The following is an 18,262-nucleotide window of genomic DNA, read 5'->3' as shown; positions in this document are numbered from 1 at the left end:
AATTAACTGTGGCTCATCCCTGTTGGCATACACTCAACCCCAACTATCACCCAAGGGTTAAAAATAATTTCTTAGCTAAATCAAGGGTTACACTTGCTGTCTCCTGCTTTCACTCATTTTCTTTGGCATCATCTTATCATTGGAATTCACTACTTCCAGACATCTGTGTAATCCAATCCCTCCCACTATTCATTTTTTCCCTCTCAGGCCTTAAATGATTAGATATAATTTTAGTTCAATACCTCTGTTTCTCTATTATTTTTCCTTCCTCTCCACTTTCCTTTCCCTTATGTGCTTATTTATATTGTAAGCTTGTATACAGAGAATTGTCATCATTGACTTTATTTATATGCAGTGCTTTCTTAGGTGCTTAAGAAATATTCAGTCCCCCAAAAACCTCTGGCTTAAGATAAGAGTTAAGATGTTCTCAATTTGACCCATGTTCTAAGAAGCGTGAACAAAGTCAGGGGGCCCATTTTAACTTCTGTGTCATATAAACTGTAAAGACTTAATATAGTCACACATATAATGCAGCATTAGAAATGATGTACCACTTCTTTACACATGAGCAGACCTCACCCATACTTGTTAAATACAACCCATGCCTTTACTTTTGACTAGACCCTCCTGAGAAAGTGTGTAGACTCTTGCCCCTGAGAAAACCTTGCATCCTTGATTGTGAGAAGACCTCCAACTTATTCATGAATAGATCCCACAATTCCAGGTAACGTTGAGGATCTAATCATGAGTAAGGCTACTGTATTTGTAAGTACGAATACACTTACTCACCGGTAAAGCCCCAACTTCGCTCACAAGCAGACCTAACCCTTACTTGCAAATACCTGCAACCTTACTCAGATGTAAACCTGGCATCCTTTCTCAGAAGTAGACATGCACACAAGCAAAGGTGACGTCTACTCATAAGGTTAAGGGGCTACTCATAAGCAAGGATGCAAGTAAGAATGAAGGTCAGCTATGAGTAAGGCAGATAGTCTATTCACAAGAAAGAATGGAAGGCCTAATCACAAGTAAGCAAGTATGTCAGGTTCTCATGAGTAAGGGCATGGGGTCTACTATAGACAGAAAATCATCAGGCATATCTGTAGAACATTATTGAGACTGTGTTGGGGAACTCTTCACATATTTTGATTATTCGCATTTATATGCCACCCTTCGTACTGAGATCTCGGCACAGAGAACAACAAAATTTAACACAATACTTTTTTTAAAAAAAAGAAACAGATATAAAACCAGTCTAAATGGCAGAAAGAGACCAACTAATCACTGAACAAAGGCCTGAAAAGAAGGGCAGTTTTCAAACATCTCAGGAAAATTGGAAGACAGAACCATGCGGATCACAACTGGAATAGAGTCCCAATAACATTGGGGCAATCACTGAGAAGGCTCTGTTCCTCATGCTTAACAAATGAACTTTAGCAGACATCAGCAAGTAGAGAACAGCTCTCCCAACTAATCTAGTCAGATGGGTGGATTCAACTAGGAGCAGGCAATCCTTAAGGTACCTGGGACCAAAATTATTTAGGCTTTTAAAAGGTAGCAATCAGGCACCCAGAAACCAATTGAAAGCCAATGTAATGCTTCAAAGATTGGTGTAATATGTGCACTGTGGGCAGCTCCAGATAATTATCTGTTTGTCATATTTATATAATACCTGATAGGTGGGTCCCTAGGCAGTGTACTTAATTTCAAAATGTATAAACAGAATAAAAATGATTATTGATCTGGCTTCTGAATTCCGCACCGTCTGAAGTTTCTAAATATTTTTCAAGAGCAGCCCCATATAGAGCACACTGCAATAATTCAAACCCAACATGACTAAAGAATAGGTGACAAAAGCCGGTGCAGCCTTCTCAGGAAAGGGATGAAGCTGGCACGTAAGCCAAAGCTATGCAAAGGCAACCCTGGCAAACACTGCTATCTGATTCTCCAGAGGCAGCACCAGATCCAGAAGAATTCCTAAGTTGCAAACCTATTCCTTAAGGACTGCAACCCCATTTAGAAGAGGTTGAAATTCCCTACTCCAATACATTCACCTAAGAACCCAAGAATACTGCTGCTGGATCAGATCAAAAGTCTATCTAGTCCAGCACCCTGTTTCCCACAGTGGCCCACCAGACGCCTCCAAAAGGCCCACAGGCAAGAGGTGAGGGCAAGCCCTCTCTCCTGATATTCCTCCCCTGCAACTGGAATTCAGAGACATCTTGCCTCTGAGGCTGGAGGTGGCCTATAGCCACCAGACTAATAGCCATTGGTAGACTTGTAATCCATGAATTTGTCCAAGCCCCTTCTAAAGCCATCCAAGCTAGTGGCCATCACCACATCCCATGGCAGAGAATTCCACAGATTAATTATGTGTTATGTGAAAAAGTACTTCCTTTTGTCAGACCTAAATTTCCTGGCCCTCAGTTTCATGGGATGACCCCTGATGCTAATGTGAGAGAGGGAGAAAAATTTGTCTCTGTCCACTCTTTCTAAAACTAAAGTGTGCCGTCGGGTCGGTGTCGACTCCTGGCAACCACAGAGCCTTTGTCTTTGGTAGAATACAGGAGGGGTTTACCATTGCCTTCTCCCATGCAGTATGACATGATGCCTTTCAGCATCTTTCTGTATCGCTGCTTTCCCGATATAGGTGTTTCCCAAAGTCTGGGAAACATACCCGCAGAGGTTAAAACCACCAGCCTCTGGCTTGCTAATCAAGTCATTTCCCCGCTGCACCATTAGGTGGCTCCACTCTCTCTACTCGATGAATAATTTTATGCACCTCTATCATGTCTCCTCATAGTTGCATCTTTTCCAAACTAAAAAGCCCCAGATGCTGCAGCCTTGCCTCATAAGGAAGATGCTCAAGGCTCCCGATCATCTTGATGGACCTCTTCTGCACCTTTTCCTGTTCTACAATGTCCTTAAGATACAGTGACCCAAACTGTACACAGTACTCCAGGTGTGGCTGCACCATAGATTTGTAGAAGGGCATTATAATATTAGCATTTTTATTTTCAATCCCCTTCCTAATGATCCCTAGCATGGAATTTGCCTTTTTCACACCTGTTGCTCACTTAATCAACACTTTCAACAAACTGTCCACCACGATCCCAAGATCTGTCTTGAACAGTCACTGACAGCTCAGATCCCATCAGTGAATATGTGAAATTGGCAATTATGTGAATGTGATTATGTATATGTGAAATTGGCAAATATGCATCACTTTACACTTGCTTACACTGAACCATATTTGCCATTTGGTCACCCGCTCACCCAGCCTGGAGAGATGCTTTGGGAGCTCCACACCATCTGCTGTGGATTTCACTACCCTAAACAGGAACATAGGAAGCTTCCATATACTGAGTCAGACCATTGGTCCATCTAGCTCAGTATTGTCTTCACAGACTGGCAGCAGCTTCTCCAAGGTTGCAGGCAGGAATCTCTCTACGCCTTATCTTGGAGAAGCCAGAGAGGGAACTTGAAACCTACTGCTCTTCCCAGAGCAGCTCCATCCCCTGAGGGGAATATCTTATAGTGCTCACACTTCTAGTCACTAAATAGTTTAGTGTCATCTGCAAATTTGGCCACTACACTACTGGTCCCAGTATAGATCCGGAGCGGGGGGACCCACATCTTCCTTCCTCCACTGTGAATACTGTTCATTATTCCTACCCTCTGTTTCCTGTCCTTCAACCAGTTAACCAATCCACAATTGTTGGCATGCATCCAGCCAGTCATGGCTTCTAACCTCTGTCTCAGGATCTCCTCTATCTCCCTGGCATCAGATGACGTCGTGAGATAGAGCTGGGTGTCATCTGCAGATTAATGACACCATAGACCAACGCTCCAGAAATTAATCCAGATGATTCATGTAGATGTTGGACTAGAAGGCGGACAAGAGTCTCATCCCTGCAAGACCTTACAGGTCAACAGCCACAGGATCAAACAGCAGTTCCCCAATAACAGTACCTGAACCTCCAAGTAGGGCTGCAACCCATCCAAAGCTGACCTACTTAATCTGGTCTTGGAAAACTGGACCAGAAGAATACTACAGTTGGTGGTACTGAAAGCCATTGAGAGGTTCAGCAGAACCAAAAATGATGCACTTCCCCATCTTGTTCCCAATGCAGATGGTCCACCAGAGCAACTAAGACAATTTCCGTCCCACAACCAAGGCAAAAGACTGAAATAGGTCCATATAATCACCCAAGATACTATGCAGATAGGTCATCACCACACACTATTATTGTATTACCCAAAAGGGGGAGATTAGAAACCACTCAGTCATTACTGGTGTTGTGAGAGGGCTTCTTCAGTAAGGGTCTTCTTTCAAAACAGATGGAAATTTACCCTCTCTCAACAAAGCATTAATTATAACCTCCAACCACTCAGACATCCCCTTCCCCCTCACTTTGGCAGCTATTACTAATCAACTAGCCAACCCTGCAAAGAGCATCTGTGTACTCTTTGGGGCCGGCAGTTACCTCTCTCCCCCCTTCTGCCCCAGTCGCTGCTTCCGGGCCCAGCCACCTCTCCTCCCCACTGCCACTTCTCCCCCGCCCCCACTTTCTTTCCCCTCTCCTGGGCCTTCCCTCCACGGCTGAGCCAGGCCCGCCACCTCTGGCCTCCACGGCTGGGCTGCCGCGGCAGCAACCAAACCTCCTGGGTGTGCCTCAGCCAATCAGGTGCATCCGTCCCCCAGCCCATCAGCTGGGCTCTGGGACGCACACTTCAAGGCACACCTAGGAGAATTAATATAATAGATTATGTATGACAATGCCCACATGCTACCAATGATTCTGCCCCATATTCTCAGGCCCCACAAGTTAAAAGGTATTCAAAACTACAGCCAAGAAGAAGCCAGAGGCAAGTCACTACGTACTATATAACGCCTGGACTCAAAGTCAGTAAATATTTTGTCATCAGAAGCAGTACTGAGAAGACATGGCATCTATAGAAATAAACCTCACACTCAAAATACCCAGTTTATTTAACACAATACCTAGTGTCAAGTTGAAGCAAGAGCACTAATGTGCAGATCAAACTGAGGTGGCTCACTAATGAGGCAAGGTGAAGCAGCTACCTCAGGTATCTCAGGCACCAGTTTGGGCAGAGGTGGCAGACAAGCTGCACGACAGCCGACACCCTCTTTTGCCCCATAAAAGCTGCCACTGTTGCTACCACAGCTGCTGCCCACATCTGCTTTTCTTGTGGTGCTCAGCCACTGCTGTCATTACCTTTCTCTCTCCCAATGCATCCTCTCACCCTCTCTGTCTGTACAAAAGGCTGAGGGTGGGGAAGCAGCAGGAAGTGATAAAACACACTTCCTGCTACTCCTGCTTCCCAACCCTCAGCCTCTTACACAGACAAAGGGCAGGAGGGTGCAAGGGGGGGGAAGGAATGGCTGTGGTTGCTTTTGCAATCACCAGGTAGGGAGACGCCTGCCTTTTACAAAGGTGCCATGAGGTGAGGGAAAGTTGCTGACAATCTTGTCTCTTCATGGGGCATCCTTTGCAAGGGTCAGAACAAGAGTTCCCCAACTGAGCCTCACAGAGATGTACGCAAGGTGCCGTGTGAGGGAAGGGAGAGCTGGCAACCCTCCCTTCTCATGCGGTGCTTTTGCAGGGTAAAGGTCTGTAAAGGTCTGATGGAGATGCTCCTAGCAGACCTTAGGAATACACATGGGAGAAACACTGCACAGGGCAAGAAGCTGTGTGCAACTTTGCTTTACCTCCTCGAACCCCTTCAAGAGCCTTGCAAATGTCGTGGCGATGCTCCCACCAAATCTCTGCAAGGCTTTGGGATGCAGGGTTAAAGAGAGAAGACTATTTCCTGGCAGCTGTTTCTCACTGCCCAGCCCTCTTGCCAAAAGGCAGTCAAGGTGATGAGAAGAGCCTATCAGGAAACAACTTCCTCTCCTCAGCCTGCACCCCTTTAAATGCTGGGGGCAGGGTGCAAGGCAGTATTCTGAGGCTTGCCTCAGGAGAGGAGGCCACCCCTGGATCAAATCCCTGACAAGAGGCAACCCTGCTCTCGGAGCATTTGTTCGTCTTCCATTCAACAGTTATGTATTAAATGGAAAAGGTCATATAGCCCTACATCAACATAAGTTAGCCCAGGAAAAATGCTCTAGGCTTTGCTTACTGCACATTTCTATATACAGAGCTTGCAGCCAATCTGTCGGCGATGAGCAGAGCGGAGGGTAGTGGGTGGCAGCCGGTAGAAGTGGACTGGAGGACTTCTCAGAGGGGAGATGACAGGAGGGCCCCGCGAGTAGAAACTGTTCCCCCGTCTTTCGCACTCCCTCTCACCATGGAGGCTTCGCTGATAGCGCTCCAAGGACTCCTCCAAGTCGGACTCCCCTCCTCCGGCCTCTCTCATGACTGTACTCTGCGACCCGCCCCAGAGGGCAATGTTTGGTCTCGGACTACCCGCCGCAGCTCTTTCCGTCGCCGCCACCGGCTCTGGGTATCCTTCCATGCCATCCATGAGGGGAAGCGTGCGAAGTAAAGCTTTCTCAGTTTTCTGCAGTGGCTTTTGGTCGCTGTAGTCCGACCCGTTCCCGAGTGACTCTAGACAAAATAGGACCACTCTATGCAAAGAGACTACAATTCCCAGGAATACCGAGGTTTCAGAGCTTCTCACGAGGAAGTTTGTTGCTAGACAACCAAGAAACGGTCCTTTTTGCGTCCCGCTCAAAGGAGGGGCTGCCGGCCATTAAGCGGGTGACATCCACGTCTCCACCGTGGACACAAAAAGCTACTATGCCCCCCAGCATGCAATGCGCCGTTACTCTAGATTACGTCTAATAAGCGTTCGTCGCGCTTCATTCTGGGATTTGTAGTTCTTATCGCTATGAAATGAAATAATATATTCAGCAGGCGCTGTTCCTTCAACCACAACAAATAAATTTCATCAGTTTCCAGACTTAACGCAACCGTTTCAGTCGGGTGCGTCAGTTACAGCTTAGAAAATATAGGATGTTCAGCACTGACTCAGGAAGGACAAAATTTCTGTCTCTCTACCCCAGGATCCGTAACGATTAACTACATGTTATATTTCCAAAAAGGAACACTTCCCCGCAACCATCGTATCTCCCCTTTCCATTGTCTGAAATACAACGCTTGCGCAGTGCGAGTCCGTTTGAGCAAGACATCAGCCGTTCGGCCGGGCGCTTGCGTACTGCGCTGGTTCTGGAGCATTGCAAATCCGTTCTTTTCCTTCCCCCTCCCCCTCGCTTCATATGTGTGTGCACTGGGGTGGCGCCTGCGCAGTCGTCTCTCCGTGCTCCGCGCCGTTAGCCGCTATGTGCAGGGAATAACGTTAAAGCGGTTGCTGCAGCTGGAGCTACATACCTAGACGGGGTGTCGTAGCGTCCGTTTCTGCCCCCCTCCCCACTGTGGAGATGATGGTGGGCCAGTGAGCCAGCGTTCCCGAGGGAGGGTGAGTGAGTGAGTGATGCTGGGGGACCCTTGCCTGAAAGGGGTGGTGCCCTCCCCCCGTGCGAGAGGGGGTGGTAAATACGGTGCATCAGGATATTTCTGTTCCCCTTCTTCCACCCCGGTTTGCTCTTCTGACTGCTGCCCTTTCCCCTTTTTGTCTCCAGAGTGGTGTCTTTGGGGGAGTCTTGCAACTGCGCTAGGGTTTAGCCAAGGCTTTGATGGTGATCATGATAAACCAATTCTTTGACTTCCCAGTATTACTGTTTTATTTTTCTTCGGCGCTTGTGCCACCGCTGCGTGTCCCTTTAGGTTGCCCAAAAGGTTTTTCTGCTGTTGCTGAGCGCTGTCCCTCTGGGACTCCATAGGGGCGACTGCTGCATGGATATGAAGGGGGATGGCCCAGATTGGATACAGATGGAGCGGCTGAAACCTCCGTTTCCTCTTTCCTCCCCTTCCCCCCACTCCATGATAACAAACCTCCCCCGAGCGCTTTCCCCATTGGGGTGGAGGCTTTCCTCCCCTTGCTGCTCATTCTTTTGGCTTAGAGGAAAACCCCATCCGATGCCCACCCACCACTCTGTTAAACGCGCCCAGGGAGGCGTGGGGGCAGGTTTTTTGCTTTGTGCGTTTATTATGAATCCGGTTTCTTTTCTCTCTAACTCTCACTGGCAGTTATGGTGTTTATTCCCCTTTGTCTGTTTCAGATTAGTTTATGGTCTCGCTTAAAAAAAGAAATCTTCCAGGAAACTGAAGGGTACATATACATTGTTTAAAAACAATAATTTTTTTTAAAAAAAAACATTTGATGCTCCTATCTTTCAACCTGCTGTATAGCTGGAGTATAAAGAATCCCAATTTAAAACGATGCAGATTTGTACTTGTTTAAAAACGAGAGAGAGAGAGAGAGAGAGAGAGAGAGAGAGAGATCCATACGAGAGGGAAATTGGACAATAATGAGTCCCCCGCCCCTCCACTGATATTTTCTCTAATACACATTTTCGTAGTGGTTTTCTGTGTATAAAAGGGATGTGTAGGGAAATGAATATGGCTTCTCAAAGACTACACATACTTGTGGGAGGGAGGCCTTTTGTAGCAGGCATCATTGCAAACCATTCATTTTACATGGATGTGTCTAGTCATAGCTGCATGGGTTGCAAAGACAATAAAAATCTTAAGAGTGGTTTTGAAATATCAAGCATTTTGTGGAAGAGGAAGCTGACTCGACTGAGAACCAGATGACAGCTCTATGGATGAGCCTTCTTTTGTGATCTCATCCACTCATTGCTTGGAGCCGGATGCTAGTGGTGGGGGAGGGGAAGAAGATGGTTTCTTGCTCAAAATTGTGTTCTGGTACATTTGCTATTCAGTTAATCTAGTTTCTCTGGCACCCAGTATAATACTGCTTGTGCATCTGATCCAGAAATTGCAAAATGCATTAAAAATGAGCCATAGTTCCTTAAAATACTGTACTTGTATAAGAGAGCTGAAGACCTAAACTACCTATTGGTTTTTTAAACTAATTTAAAAATGTGCTGCCAACAGTATTGAGTATGACCAAATGTATGTACTATTTGTCATTCAGCTTTAAAAAAAAAAAAAAAGACAACTAGTGAATAACCAGAGAGTGCTTCCTTGTGTGCCGAATCCTTTGGAGTCTGTTTTCTCACTCAGTAAGAGCTAAAGCTATTCTTCATAAAATATTTATTTGAAAGAATATGCTCAGGTTCCTAAACTATGACTATGCCTATTCAGCATCTCACATTGGTGCAACTGTGCAAGGAAAAAGAGTATTCGAAGGCAGCAAATTATATTGATTAGGATTATTTGAAAAATAGGACTTAATCTAGCAATATATTGGGGGGGGAAACAGTCCACATAAATTCAAATATATGGTTAAATGATGTGCTTCTTTTGAGTCTAACACAAGTTGGGGCTGGCTTCACACTTCAAGGCTCTCAGCAAACTATCTTTCATGGGTCCCCTTCTCCTATCTGATGAGCCCTAATAAACACACTGCTGTCACCTTATGAAAATGATGAGCACGGAGATGTTGTCGGAGAGGGTCCTTTCTGAAGACCTTGTGCTCTCCATAGCAGTTTAAGTATACCAGCCCTGATGACAGTTCAGTACAACTAATACTATGTTTAAGTCTTGACAGGCTAGTAATAGAGTGAAAGTGCTATGCACTAGCTAGCCATCACTTTTGTTGTTCTGGACTCTGTGGCCAGACTTATTTCTAGATTGTTCAAACTAGCAACAAGGTTCAAAGGTAGAGGCTATTCACCGACAGGCGGGCAGGGGGAAAGGCAGGGATGGACCTACTTTCCCCCCAGACAACGGTCAGTTCTCCTTTGGGTGTACTGCTGTACACCCATACAACCTATGCTGCTCCCAGCCTCTAGGAATCCCAAAATACACTGTGCAATGAGCACGGTGCATTAGGGGATTCCTCCAGGAGTCGGGTGCTCTGGGCACCCGACTCTGTGTATGCTTGGGCTGCATGAAGCCTGAATATCCTCATGACCCTGCCGCTGGGGTTAAGGGCACGCTCACACCCTTAACCCTGGCTAAAGGCATGAGTTAAAAGTTGGGCTACCTCAAGGCAGCATCAAGCTCAATCCCGGTGGTGCACGCTGTCAGCCAAACCCAGGCTGGGCTGCCCTAGCCTGGGTTTGGCTGCTCATGTGCATTGCCCTGTAGTTTAATTTCTAGCACCATGGACACTGACAGAATAGGAAAGTTCACTGTCCTCGCCATCCCTTTGATGACACTTACTTTAGAATACTACATTTCTATAAACATTATGGGATGTGACCATAACTAGGTATGTAAGGATCAAATGAGGGAGGCAGGGATAAAGAAAAATCTCTCGTCTAGTTGAGTCCTGGGTAAGCTACCACCATCCACTATTTAAAATATGAGCAGATTCATCCTTTCAAGGGATTATTCTGGGAGAGTAAAGTGGAAAACCCCTCCTTACAAGAAAGGCGTGAGAAATCTTAGGCCTTCAAGATCATGTGGCTAGGACAGGACCCAATAAGGAGTGGCACTCTATAACAACAATTTATTAATAATTGGATTATAATGAAAACTTTAGAGGCATCAAGAATCACTGCTTTCATTCATACCAAATTCTTTCGGGTAGTGAAATCCAAAACAGATTGTGAAGAGCTCCAAAAGGATCTCTCCAAACTGGGTGAGTGGGCAACAAAATGGCAAATGCGGTTCAATGTTGGCAAGTGTAAAGTGATGCACATTGGGACCAAAAAACCCAATTTCAAGTATACACTGATGGGATCTGAGCCAGTGACTGACCAGGAGAGGGATCTTGGGGTCGTGGTGGACAGCTCGTTGAAAGTGTCGAGTCAGTGTGCGGCAGATGTGAAAAAAGCCAGTTCCATGCTAGGGATCATTAGGAAGGGGATTGAAAATAAAACTGCTAATATTATAATGCCCTTATACAAAACTATGGTGCGGCCACACCTGGAGTACTGCATACAATCCTGGTCACCACATCTAAAGGAAGACATTGTAGAAGTGGAAAAGGTGTAGAAGAGGGCAACCAAGATGATCAGAGGCCTAGAGCACCTTTCTTATGAGGCAAGGCTACAACACCTGGGGCTATTTAGTTCAGAAAAAAGACGACTTGCAGGGAGACATGATAGAGGTCTATAAAACCATGCATGGTGTAGAGAAAGTGGATAGAGAGAAATTCTTCTCCCTCTCACATAACACTAGAACCAGGGGTCATCCCATGAAATTGATTCCCAAGAAATCTAGGACCAACCAACAGAGGTACTTTTTCACACAATGCATAATCCACTTGTGGAATTCTCTGCCACAAGATGTGGTGACATCTAACAACCTGAATAGCTTTAAGAGGGGTTCAGATAACTTCATGGAGAAGAGGTCTATCAACGGCTGCTAGTCAGAGGGCTATAGGCCACCTCCAGCCTCAAAGGCAAGATGCCTCTGAATCCCAGTTGCAGGGGAGTAAGATCAGGAGAGAGAGCATGCCCTCAACTCCTGCCTGTAGACTTCCAGCAGCATCTGATGGGCCACTGTGTGAAACAGGATGCTGGACTAGATGGGCCTTGGGCCTGATCCAGCAGGGCTGTTCTTATGTAAGTAAAATTCTTCCCCAGGAACTACAAGAACCATGCAGTCAGATCCAAGCCTTTAAACAAAAATAATTTCCCTGATGCATCTAGCTAAGCTGGTCCCTATGCTTCCTACTTACTTCCAGGTAAGGAACAGCCAGTTGATTCCAAGCCCAAAGCTGTTAGTCTCCTCTTTACTTGCAATAGCTGCTGATCAGATCTCACTCAGAGGCTTCTAGGGAAGAATTGAACTCTAACACATACCCATAGGCTGTTGTCCAGTAAACTCTGCCCCTCTCTCTGGATTGGGCCACAGGGATTTGATTCTCCTGGGCTTTCTTCCGTATTTGGAGAAGCCCACCCTCCAAATTATTGAGGCCTAGTTCTCCCTCAAGTCTATTATTACAAGATAGGTAGAGCATCTGCTATGCATGCTGAAAGATCCAGTTCAATTCCTGGCATCTGCATGTAGGGCTGGGTAAGACTCTTGCCAGAAACCTGGAGAGCCACTGCCAGTCGAAGTAGACAGTACTGAGCTAGATAGACTAGTGGTCTGACTTGGTGTAGGGCAACTGCCTATATTCCTATGAAAAGGCCCCCTATTTCATGATGTTGCTTGTTTTCAGGAAAAAAATGAATGTTTGAAAATCTCATATAAGTACTGCAACTTCCACCAATCTTTGTTATACCTAAAAGACTCTTGGAAGCCCTTCTTAGAGCTGTTCCTCCTTAATTTATTACAATGTACACAAACAGTATATTCATTATTTTTCTTCTATTACTGATCATAGATAATAAGGTGGAACAATATTTAAGGTTTCTTTTATTATTAAATATTGCTATGCTTGTTCAAAGCAAATTGTAAGAGAAATCTGGTTTGACTTCCTCAAATAACCCCTTCCCACCCACCCACACAAATATCTTTGCCCATATAAAGGTAAAGTTGTGCTGTGGAGTTGGTATTATTTCCTGGTGCCCACAGAGCCTTGTGGTTGTCTTTGGTAGAATACAGGAGGGGTTTACCATAGCCTTCTCCTGTGCAGTATGAGATTATGCCTTTCAGCATCTTCCTATATCGCTGCTGCCCCATATAGGTGTTTTCCATAGTCTGGGAAACATACCCGTATACCTCCTTTTCAACTTCTTCCTGTCTGACCACATTAGCTGTTAATGTATGGTTGTGCTACGGAGCATTTTGTCAGCATGTCAACTGTTACAATGTTTTACACAGCATTTTTTGCAAATGTCTTTGGACTGGAAAAAATAAAGCCTGTTGTATAAGAGCTTTTTGAGTAACAAATCTTTAAAGTTGTATTTGAATGAAGAACTGCTCAGGAACAATTAAAAAATAATCGGTACTGTGATGTGGTAAAGGATTTTGTAGTGTTAGTACCTGAAGCCTTTGGCATGAATGGTTAAGTTGTCTTTTTGTTACAGAGATTGAAGATCTCTGGTTGCCACTTTCTTGCAGATCTTAAAGTGGGCAGGACAAGCAGAAGAGCTTTGGGACTGAAGGATACAGGAGGCATGTGCCTGAGAGGGCAGTGAGCTAAGGGAAGTAGAAAAAGCTAGAAAATGGTGAGGAAGATCTGTAGTTAAGACTGCATGGGGATGAGAGAATGGGCCGTCCTGAAAGAGGCATGTAACTAGGAACAATGTAACATCATCATAAGAAGAGTCCTGCTGAATGAGACCAGCAAGGTCCATCTAGTCCAAACCTGAAGGTAGAATGTAGCATCGCGTCTAGTAGCTATTGATAGCTCTAAACCAAAGTTTACCCAGTTGTTTGGAAGTCCAAACCATGTTTTGCATTTTGTATTGTAGTTTGTGAAACAATGCTTTGGCATGGTGGCAAAATTTAAACCTAAGTTTCAAACTTTAGAAAATGCTTCCTTATAGTTCAAACTATTGTTTCCTGTCCTCTCTTCAGTGATGAAGGGCCAATTTCATCCTCTTCTATCTTTATAATTTTAAATTATAGAGTAAATATTATCCTGTGCAAAAATATGTTACCAGTCTTGTTGATGACTGTGGAAAGCAACTGTGTAGTTTTGCAAAGCATGTTTAGTTTTAAGAATAGGAATTGCTATTAAGTAGTCTTCCAATATGACAAAATAGAGTAAGTAAATATGTGTAAATTTAAGCATGCTTAATTTAAACCTTGTGCACCTATAGTCACAGATGTTGCTAGTTTCGATATAAAGTAATTTCTTTTGGCTTATAATGGGCTCATTGTGGATATAAACAGTAACTTTATAGAAATTTTGTTCACATAGGTTTGGCAATTACTTAATTGACCATTGTCATTACAAATAGTACTTATTTAGAGCACTGTTATTTGTGCACTAAAAGGCTGTAACTGGAAATGTCTGTCTGTTTCAGACCCATTAGTGACATTTCAGCCTTCCCCTACTCTCTTGGCCTTCCTACTCACCCTTACCAAGCTTCCTTGTCAGCTCTCTTACATATTGTTCCAAGTTGTGTCATCTGATTAAGAATGGACCTATGTTTATGAAGCCTATGTGTACATTCAATCGTATATTTGGAGGGGTCCTTATAGAACACCTAGTGCATCCCTCTGGTTGATCCAGGAAATCCAGAGCTAAAGCATCCCTGGCAGATGGCTGTACAGCCCATTTTTGAAAACCTTGAATGAGGAAGAGCCCATCATTTCACCCTAGGTAATAGGTTCTATTATCAACTACTCTTACCATTAAGAAGTTGCTCTTAACGTTCAGTTGTAATCTACCCTTTTGTAACTTAAGCCCATTAGATGTAGTCCTGCCCTTTAGGGCATCAGACAACAAGTCTTTCCCCTCTTATATATGGCATTCTTTCAGGTATTTGAATAGTGCTATCATGTTCTGTTTCTTTAGTGTGCATGTCAGCCATTGCCTATTGGTGCAGCCTAAAATCACATTGGGTTTTTTTTGTTTTGTTTTTGTTTTTTGGTGCCACTATATCACACAGTTGACTGCAATCCTGAGGTCCTTTTCACATGTTCTACTGCCAGGGAAAGATCCCCCATTCTGTACCTGTGCATTTGATTTTGTTGTGCCCAAGTGCAGAACCTTGCATTTATATTTGTTGAACATCATTTTGCTTCAGCCTAGTTTTCCATTCAATCAATCATTTTGAATTGTGCTCCTGTCTTCTAAGGTGTCATTATCCCTCCCAGTTTTATGTCCCTTTTCTCATTCTGAATGGGCCTATGTAGGATAAAAGTGGATAAAAGTTTAGGATAGGAGAAAAGTGCTTTGCATGAGGAGTGCCTTCGGTGCCTCCCCAATCCCCATGGTCAACAAACAGCAATGCTCGGCAAACTGCAAAGCACCAGGATCAGCTTGGTGCCCCCTTCAGGTAGGTGCCCTGGCTGACCGCTCAGCAGACCCACTTCTATTATTTATTTATTTATTTATTTATTTATTTTGTATACCGCCCTTCCAAAATGGCTCATGGCAGTTTACAGCATGAGAAAAACAATTAAAACAAATTAACAATTGCAATCAAACTATTAAAACACAATAAAACCAATTAAGCAGCTAAAAACCCTGGAAATCAGGGCAGCAATTTAAAACAATGTAAAACAGTTAATAATTTAAAACACTGGAAGGCCAGGCCAAACAGATAGATTTTAAGGGCTCTCCTGAAGGACAGCAATGATCTCAAATTACGAATTTCTGCCAGGAGTGCATTCCACAGCCTAGGGGCAGCTAAGGCCAGTCTTGGGCCTACATATATGAAGTCGCTTTATAATGAGTGAGATAATTGTTTCATTTGGGTCAGTACTATCTACATTCTCCAAGGTTTAGATAGGAGTTTTCCCCAGCCCGCTCTAGAGTTACCAGGGATTAAACCTGGGACCTTTTGTATGCCACTGAGCTATGATCAATCCCTTAGGGTAGACCTTACTGTCTAAGATCAGGTGCAAATTTATGGTCTGAGTGCCTCAGCAGTTCATTGTGAAAACAACCACCCCCAGCCTTACCCCCTCAGTTTGGAGCTGGAGAGGGAGAAGTGGTCTTACAGCCTCCACTGCAGCTTCAAATCAAAGAGAGAAGGTTGGAGCTCCTCTGTCATGCTTATCACAATGGCAATGGAACTCTTGCCATGGTAAGTGTAGCAAGCAGAATTAGGTACCTCTACTCATAGAAAGTATGTAGCAAGTTTTGTTTGTTTTTTGAGTTATATTTTGGGAAGTGGAGTTATCATGTTGGCTAGATACTAGAAATAGGTATCATGTGGCATCTTGTAAGATACCTGTCCATTTAAAAGTGAGTATAGATGAAACTGGGAATTAAATACTGCTACTGCATTTGTTGTCATGATTTTAAATGTTTTAAAATTAAAGTTCAAATGTCATTGTGGGTGAGGTCAGAAAAAAAACTTGGAACATTTTATGTTTATAGGACTGCTCTGTATACTTCAGCTCTCTAGGTCAATGGTCTTTAGCCTTTCCAAACCTGTGACCCACCTCTTAAAAAAAACACACCCCACTTTTTTTTCTAATACCCTTTTCTCTGGTTTTGTGACACCTCCCTCCAGGCTAGAAAACCTAACTTTAACACCACCCCTGTGTTGTGTTTGCATGGGAATTTAGAATCCTGTTATCAGCCAACAGCCACTATTTGAGGAAAACCCCATGATACTGAAGAATATTATGATAGAGGCCTTAGCATGTGAAGAAGGGAATGCACCAGAGCTCAGTTCAGTTTTCATTTTCGATTTGAGGATCCGATCTGGATTTCATATGTTTATTCTGAGGGGCTTAAAAGCAGTGTTCCCCTCTAATTTCTTTCATCTGTGTGCAAAATGAGTTTTGTTCTGGGTGGCAGTATCAAGGGCAGTGTGTGCACACATGCATTTGGAATGGGGCCTTCCTAATTCAACCTTAGTGGGATATAAAATTAACTGAGCAGACAACAAAAACCTTGTGTGTGCGCACACATGTACATGCCTTAGAGGAAACACTGTTTGAAAGGACTCATCTATATAAACAGACATCTTTCTCTGGTCAAATTTAGATTGTACAAACTGTTCAGCTTCCATATTGTAAGTAGATGTAGTTTCAGGTACCTTCTTCAATGCAATTTTAAGTAAGTACCACCCAAGGGATCTCTTGCTACTAAGAATTGAGAATCAATAACCAATGTATTAAGTGCAATAAGTTCTAGGAAGCATTAGGATTAGACACTTTCTCATTTCTGATCACAGTGGAAAGATTCTTGGGCACCGTATTCTTTTAACTAGTGGTTGAATTATGAGGAAAGAGTTGGGGCCCATAATGGTATCCACATCACCTTCTCCCTGTTTTGGATCAATCATGGCACCTCTGAAGTCTTCTAAAACCAATAGTTAATAGCTATGTCTCTTCTGCCTGCCCCCCCTCCCAGGAATTTTAGCATTGTTAACAATTTGACATACTTTTTCCAGCTCTGTGCCTCACACTGCCATTTCTAAAGTGTGCCATAATTTGCCACAATTTCTTTAATCTCAATATTTCCCTCAGTGTGTAAGTCTAATATCAGTGATATTCAGTTGCATATTCATAATTCTGTATGAAAGGTATGCATGCAAGCATAATGTAATCAGTGTTTCTTGTTTAAAAGGGTGCAAACTATTCAATTAAACAAATAGTTTCTGCAGGTGCATGATGTAGCTTGTAGAATCCAATGTAAATATTTTTGCATGTCTAGCATCCTTGCTTAAACTCAGCCAAATAGGAACATGTTTGAGAAAGGTAAGCAGAAATAAGTTGAAAAATACCATCTATATATATATTTAATTCTCCTAAACGTACCTGTCGCTAAACCCATGCGTGGCAGCTCTTGCGGAAGCAGCTGCCTGGGGGATAGCGAAGGGGACTGGAGACAATGGTGGCGGGCTGGCCTGACCCTGACCCGGCCGCTGGTTGGCCAGAGGAGACAGTGGGCTGGCCTGGCCTAGCCGCCAGGAGGAGGGGGTGGGAGGAGGTGGCTGACCGGCTTTCTGGCCAGCCCATAAGCCAGAAAGTGTGGGGTAAGTGGGAGAGGAAGCCGGACGGCCAGCCCGCCAGAAAGCAAGGGGGGCAAGAAGCGGGCAGCGGGGAGGGGGGCGGACAAGATGCCGACCAGCCAGAAAGCTTGGCGTGGTGGTGGTGGGGAACAGCGGCAATGGGTGGGCCGGCCAGAGGTACATCGTAAAAGGGCCATAAAGGGCCTCCGAACCGGTTCCGTGCACATCCCTAATGTTAACCTGGACGTTGATCATTGTTTCAGAAACTTCATTAGTAAAGATGAATGTATGCCAATGGAATATTAGACAAGTTTGGCAATTTCAAAGTTAGTTTTTTTCAGGTGATTATCCATACAAAGTGTGTGAGAGTACATGTGTGTTTAATGAAGCTGCACCCACCTAGCCCTGTTGTTGAACTGGCTCCTGCCTGTTCCGTGTACATCCCTAGTTAACATTGCATGTGTGCTGGAGTGAGAATTCCAAACTACTGCTGTACTAATTTCTGAGCAGGGAAAGGGACAGTTTCCCCCAATCTCCCCTTCCCTCCGAAGCCCACTGTGTGTCACTAAAATATGTTCCTGAGGTCACACAGCCAGTGTTCTCTCTAATTTTTTTCATCTCTGTGTGGAATGAGTTTTGTTCTAGGCAGCAGTATCAAGGCAGTGTGCACGCACATGCAATCGGAGTGGGGTGTTCCTGATTCAACCTGAGCAGGATCTAAAA

The 18,262-nt window shown here is 44.3% G+C and overlaps 2 protein-coding genes across 23 annotated transcripts in view; one reads left to right on the top strand and one right to left on the bottom strand.

Moving 5' to 3' along the window:
* Positions 1-7,426, bottom strand: part of SDCCAG8 (SHH signaling and ciliogenesis regulator SDCCAG8) — a 231,402-nt gene extending 223,976 nt beyond the window's left edge. For 4 of the 12 annotated variants that reach the window (XR_008317478.1, XM_053301670.1, XM_053301702.1 and 1 more), the window contains exon 1: positions 6,315-7,237. Coding sequence is in view for 9 of the 12 variants with exons in the window: in XM_053301670.1 (XP_053157645.1) it covers positions 6,315-6,492 (178 nt within the window). In the remaining 3 variants the exon portion in view is untranslated. Of the gene's footprint in view, positions 1-6,147; positions 6,283-6,314; positions 7,239-7,358 lie in introns of those variants that run through there. The other 8 variants (XM_053301752.1, XM_053301680.1, XM_053301744.1 and 5 more) reach the window with 7 other exon arrangements.
* Positions 7,096-18,262, top strand: part of CEP170 (centrosomal protein 170) — a 141,304-nt gene continuing 130,137 nt past the window's right edge. For 3 of the 11 annotated variants that reach the window (XM_053301634.1, XM_053301627.1, XM_053301564.1), the window contains exon 1: positions 7,097-7,446. The gene's annotated coding sequence lies outside the window, so the exon portion shown is untranslated. Of the gene's footprint in view, positions 7,447-8,151; positions 8,200-18,262 lie in introns of those variants that run through there. The other 8 variants (XM_053301602.1, XM_053301592.1, XM_053301571.1 and 5 more) reach the window with 7 other exon arrangements.

Source organism: Hemicordylus capensis, chromosome 1, assembly GCF_027244095.1.
Source record: "Hemicordylus capensis ecotype Gifberg chromosome 1, rHemCap1.1.pri, whole genome shotgun sequence".
NCBI lineage: Eukaryota > Metazoa > Chordata > Lepidosauria > Squamata > Cordylidae > Hemicordylus > Hemicordylus capensis.
The sequence above is the reverse complement of the archived record's forward strand: the minus strand, read 5'-3'. Positions and strand labels throughout refer to the sequence as shown.